The 6,000-nt window shown below is 37.3% G+C and overlaps 1 protein-coding gene across 3 annotated transcripts in view; it reads left to right on the top strand.

The window, feature by feature from the left end:
* The window catches only part of YLPM1 (YLP motif containing 1), a 38,147-nt gene extending 32,147 nt beyond the window's left edge, over positions 1-6,000 (top strand). For 2 of the 3 annotated variants that reach the window (XM_082761651.1, XM_082761653.1), the window contains exons 19-21: positions 2,622-2,752; positions 5,001-5,180; positions 5,595-6,000. In XM_082761651.1, the coding sequence (XP_082617777.1) occupies positions 2,622-2,752; positions 5,001-5,147 (278 nt within the window). In that variant the 3' untranslated portion in view covers positions 5,148-5,180; positions 5,595-6,000. Of the gene's footprint in view, positions 1-2,621; positions 2,753-5,000; positions 5,181-5,594 lie in introns of those variants that run through there. The other variant, XM_082761652.1, reaches the window with a different exon arrangement.

Consider the following 6,000-nt stretch of genomic DNA (forward strand, 5'->3'; position numbering starts at 1 on the left):
AAATGGACTAATGTTCTTAAAATTTGACCGTGTTAAGTGTTTAGTATGGTACTGTGTTTCAAAGTGTGGCTTAGCGGTGAGTTGGACAAACTTCTACTAAAGGAGAAATGCCATAGCTGAAGTTCTGATACCACTGTAAAATTTGCTCTGGAATGCAAATAACATTTAACTTAAATCTTTGTAGCTTTTGTACAAGAAAGGCAAACAAAAACAAAAAAAAGTAGTCGATTGATTTAGTTTGAGCAAAGTATGTAATTTACTTTCAGAAGCTATTATTAAAATTCTAAAGGTGAGTTTTTCCTTCTACAGATTTCCAAAAATGCTGCTGTTTCGTTGTTTTTAAAATTGAAATTGTGATTTCTTTGATAGTTTAACACTCAGTAATCATCATCTGCCATAAATATTCACAAGCACCGTTGTTACAAAATGACACCTTGTCTTGGATTCAGGAAGAAATACATATGTATATATTTTGTGGTAGGCTTTTGACATTTCCTTAGAGTGTGTCTGCTGCATGTGAACCATGAGAGTATGGGTGGAAGCAGATCTCTCTGGAAAGGAAGGCAATCCAACTTCAAAAATGGAAGGAGAAAACATTTTAAAATAAACTCTGTATAGCACTAACAAAAAGGGACGGAGGGGAACTGATATGGGCTGAATGGCTCCTGAACTCCCCTGGTTATGAGTTACACATTTCTTGGGACTGCGTTCAGTTGGTCTGTGTGCAGCAGGGAGTGGGACGCTGGAAATAAGATCTGCTTGCATCATAGCAGGTTGCCTTCCAGCAGGAATACGCCTGTGTTATGCATAACTGTCAGCAGAGCTCCTGAACTTCCAGTTCTTTATGTTCCTAAATGCTCCTCAATCTGTTTGTTGCTATCCCTTCAAATACCTCTTCTTTTTCTCGTAACCCTTACTCCGTGAATGTTTTACACTGATCGATCTGAAAGTAATACTGAGGAATAGTGTGAGTATGGCGTGTGCTGGAGTAACAGAGGAATATTTTGTAAATTAATTTTGTCTTCTAGAGGGAGTACCAGCTTTCTGTGGAGATTGAGCTTCAAACTTGGCAGATTTAACTTAGAGCAAAGAAGAACTTTAAATGAATCATGTCACAAGATATCATGAAACAGATACAAATATTCTGCACACAGTTTTCTGAAGTGTTGTTTTTTGATTTGCTTGGTTTGGGTTTTATTTTGTTTTGTTGTTTTTGTTTTTTTTTTTCTTTTCTATTTTGTTTTCAGAGAGGGATTAAAATGTTTTCTTGGAAGAAGTTCTGTATCTGTTATAGAGAAATGGGACAGAAGTGGATTCTTAAAAACTTTAGAGTTGTATGAGAGAGAAATCACTTCACCAGGTTATGGCACTGAACTTTAGTATCATGTCTACATCACCATTGCCTCACATCCTCTCTGTTGTTGCTCTTCTCTCTCCAATGTTAAGTTAAAAAAAAAAAAAAAAATCATCTCTGAACTGATCTTCTTTAAATACATACTCTTGAACATCCTCTTCTGCTCTCCAGAAAATATGTTGCTTTGTACTTGGTTTATTTCAGAGACCTTTGGTGGGTAAATTTAATTACAGTGGTGACTTTTGAAGCACGGTGACTGACATCACTGGAAATGGCTCACAGAACGTAACTACCAAGCTTAGTGTTCCTTCTGCATATGCCTAGTTTTTGGCTTATGAAATGATAGCGTACAGCAACATAATTAGTACTAGGATTTACTTCGACTTGTGAAGCCTGTTTTCATTTTCATGTCTTATTGTTCATAATCTTAAAATGAGAAATTCCTTCATCTCCTTTCCAAAAGCAATTGACCACATAATTTCAAGAAGGTGTTATTTTTTCACTGAAAATAAGTGTCTAAAGAGGAACAAAATTTTAGAACCTAGGAGTGGAACTGTTTCTCTTCATGCATTTATTTGTTCAATAAGAAAAAGAAGAAAATGATGGCTGTTGGACAAGCATGCTTCTCAGATATTTGTGACTGACTTCTTGCACCATGAAACAAAAAAATTTGAGATTTTTTTCCAGTCCTGGAGGAATTTTTGGGGTGGTTCTTCCTTGCAGGGTGAAGAAAAATGGGAGGTCAGGGTTTCAGGGGACGGTTTTGTTCAGCAGAAACAGAACCTCAAAAACTTGTTTTCGATGCGTAAAATTATATGATCGTCACTTATTCCATGATATTGCATGTATGTAATGATTGACACAGTATTAAACCCCAAATCTGGGAGAGATGCTACAGCTTTGGTCTTGTGTTCTGATATAGAATAGGTGGATCTGTAGTTCCTTAAAGAGCTATGGTGGCTATATCGTACTTGTAAGTACAGACTCTATATGGTATGAGCATCCAGAAAAGCAAGCTGTTTCCCCTCGTACAAATAACAAGACTGAGTGTTCTTGCCACACAGTTAATGTGAAAGATCAATAAAACTTGAAAATGGTGCTGAGTCTTCTAGTTTATTTCAACTCTCATCATACTGCCTATCAAGATAAGCTGGATGTGCAAGTTCTGCTGATCATTCTTTTGAAAATATTTCCTCTCACATCTTGTTTGTGTGAATAATAGGAAAAAAAATCTCCTTTAACTCTGAGGCTCTGTGTTTGTTCTCAGACAAGCTGGATGGTTTGCGGACTGGCACTAAAAGGAAACGTGACTGGGAAGCCATTGCCAGCAGAATGGAAGATTATCTACAGCTTCCAGATGACTATGATACTCGTGCTTCTGAACCTGGAAAGAAAAGGGTAATAAACTTTCAAATGACTTTCTGTAGATGACCATTGAAAGGTTTCTGATGAAGAGTTTGTATCAAGTCAGTCAGCGTATATGAATACGGGGATTTCACTGATTCGCTTTTTATTTTTCATTGGATTCTGTAGGAGAATAGAGTCTTCCAGAGGTAAACAGATCATGTATAATGAAGTGAGGAGTTGTAGATAATGAAAGTTAACTACGCATGGCATGGCTTTTGAGATTGAGAATGGAGTCATGTCCCAGTTCGTGCTGAGGAAGAAGATGCACTTTGTTTCAGAGGAACATGTGGAGTCTTTTTTTTAGGCTTTACATTGTGTGATGAAATGGTGTGATATACAGTGTATGTTCTAAGACAAGATGATGGTGACTTTATTAAACTAATTTTTTTTAGGTTTTATAATAGGCAGAGAAACAATTCACTGTTCTCAACTTTCAAAAAGATTCAGCTGAGGAAAACATCAACTATGTAGGTCCATTATCAGTAAAGCCTTGAAGTTATCTCCTGCATATACCTTGCATATAGCTTGGGAGAGGGTGTTTAAGAAGATGGCTTCAACCACTCTATATGTACTTCTGTTCTGAGCATAAACTGCTACATTTTCAAATACCACTGAAAAAAAGAAAATCATAGAGGAAGATGAAAGAGGTAATAGGTAGGGTGCTTATTTTTTCCAAAACAGACAAGCTTTTGCTTTCAGAATTGCATCTTCAAATCTGACTGATACAACATGCTTAAATTTACCATTTGACATGGATAACACATTGATATTATTCTGTATTCTTAAATGGTAGGATTATCACAAATACCACTATGTGGTGGAAAAGAATATACAAGCTTACATTCAGAGAGTAGCCAACATTAATAACTACAGACTAATTTTTTGTAGTTTGCTTTTCTATATGTCCCATGAACCTTTATTTAAAGATGAAAGAACAACAAACAAAAAAAGGAACATCATTGGCATCTGTGCAAACAATACAGTATGTGAAGAAACATATTTTCTACCAGATAAAGATACTAAGACATGCTTTCTAACTCATCGCTTCTGCCATAAGCTTTGTACTCAAGCAGATACTCAACTGTCTGGATTTATATCTCTATCCACTGTGAATATATGTTATTGTTTATTAATCTGTTTATTATATAGTATATTAATCTGTTTAAAACAAAACATGAGGTTAAAAGTATGTGGAGCTTGTTATGTTAGCTTCAAGGAAAATGTAAGGAACGAGGGAGGGAGGAGAGAATGATGTGTGTATATGTATACAAATCTAGAAATACCTGTTACAGCTAGCTCTGCACTAAAGCTGATGAGAAACTGTGGGTCTTCTACAGACTACAGTTGATTTTGCAGCTAAGTTATTTTTCATACTTATTTTTTAGTGAATGAGTTGATCAGCAATGCAATTCATTCAACTTTGCCCCTAAAAGTAGTTTGAGTTGACAGTCCGTGTTTAGGTTTGTTGGTTTGCTTTGTAAAGTCGAGTAGAAAACACAGGTGGTACTGAACAGTGTGTGAGAGAAAGGGAGTTACTAAGACATTTTCAGGGGATGTGATGGTGGAAGAAATCATCCATTGCATACCAATATGAATATCTGAGGAAGTTCAGATAGAATGTGGAATTAGGGGGGTGCTGGCAGAAAGGTGATATGGGTATGTCCAAAAGTAACAGATCAGTCTGAATGGGACTGATCAGCAGGATGTCAGGGCTCCTTCACTTACTGTTTTTCTTGTCCTGCAGTTGTGTGTTGCTGTTGAGTTCCTGGACGGTGGCTATTCATCATCACCTTCCTCCCTCCCTGCAGTTACACTCCCCTCCCCGTACCCCCACATCGTGTCTGGGTTTGTGGGCGAGGAAGTGACTGTGTGTGTTTGAACAGGATGAGTGCAAGTGATCTGCATGACAGTGAAGAGCCATAGAGGAAAGGGAAGGAAGCATTGCTTTGCATAGGAAAGTAGCTGTAGTGATTCTTCATCTCTCAGAACTATGGCATTGAAATGGAAAATGTTAATCACACGTACCTTTTTTCTACTTCATTGAACATTCAGGATATTCAATTAAAAATAACGTAACCGGTGCCATTTCTATCTTTACTCATCAGAGAACAAAATAATTACCTGCTGGAATTAAAACGAGTACAAATCAGAATTCTTATACTCTCATCTGCAGTGGGAAGCTTAGATGTGTCTCAGGAGTTCATAAGGGATTGTCCTACTGATAGTATGTTCTCCATAGGTGCGATGGGCAGATCTAGAAGAAAAAAAAGATGCAGACAGGAAAAGGGCCATTGGTTTTGTTGTTGGACAAACAGATTGGGAGAAGATAACAGATGAAAGTGGTCATCTTGCTGAGAGAGCCCTCAACCGTACCAAGTATATATGAAAAAGTGGTTAATGGGAATTTTGTGCCTTTAAGGTAAGTATACAGTGGTTTTGCATGTTTATGACCTTGGTATTGTTTTATTTGTTTGGTTATTTTAGTTTGTTGTTTTTTTTTAGGGTTGGGTGTTGGGTTTTTTAGAGTGTTGCAGGTCTTGCCTCTGTTAGAGTTCTCCCAGACAAGATTATTTGATTTGGAACCCTGTATAGTAGCTGTCAGCTGTGCACTTCTCAGTGTGCGTTCCCCTGTACAGCATCTAAAAATTAAAGGAGAAAAATTGTCAGCTCTCAGAGTCTCCAAGCCCTGCTAAAAGGAAAATGTTTTCATTATAAGAATAGCCTAGCTGTATGCTTTGGCCTGTCTAGTTCAGATTTTGCTTACTTTTATCTTAACTCTGACCATTTTAACTGCTGTTTTACGTGATGTAACAAACTTTTCCTTTCTTTACAGGCCATTTGCTCTGAGGAGATGTGAACCAAGGTGTCATGAGCATCTTGCATGGGTCATGTCACTCCCACCTTCACAGTTTTTCTTTTGGTATTTTAGTTTCAGCAATTTTTTGAGATATTGGCAAATAACCAGTGCCCTCAAAAAAAAAAAAAATCCCGCTGCTCCTAAGTGAGAGAGACAGTTTACTTTTTAATATTTTTGAAGGGGGGGAGGGGGGAAAGGGGAGGGCCAGTAGTTTTAGCTGCTGTTTGTGGGATAAAGTGGAAGGATTAGACAGATGTTACCTCCACTGTACTGTCACAGAATGTTTATCACCTTTGCTTTGTGGCCGTTCTCGTTTTATACTGTATGTACCTTGTAGCTTATTGTACTAGGAAGCAGAACAATAAATTTCACTATAAACTCT

This window comes from Aythya marila (genome assembly GCF_965140915.1).
Source record: "Aythya marila genome assembly, chromosome: 5".
Taxonomy (NCBI): Eukaryota; Metazoa; Chordata; class Aves; order Anseriformes; family Anatidae; genus Aythya; species Aythya marila.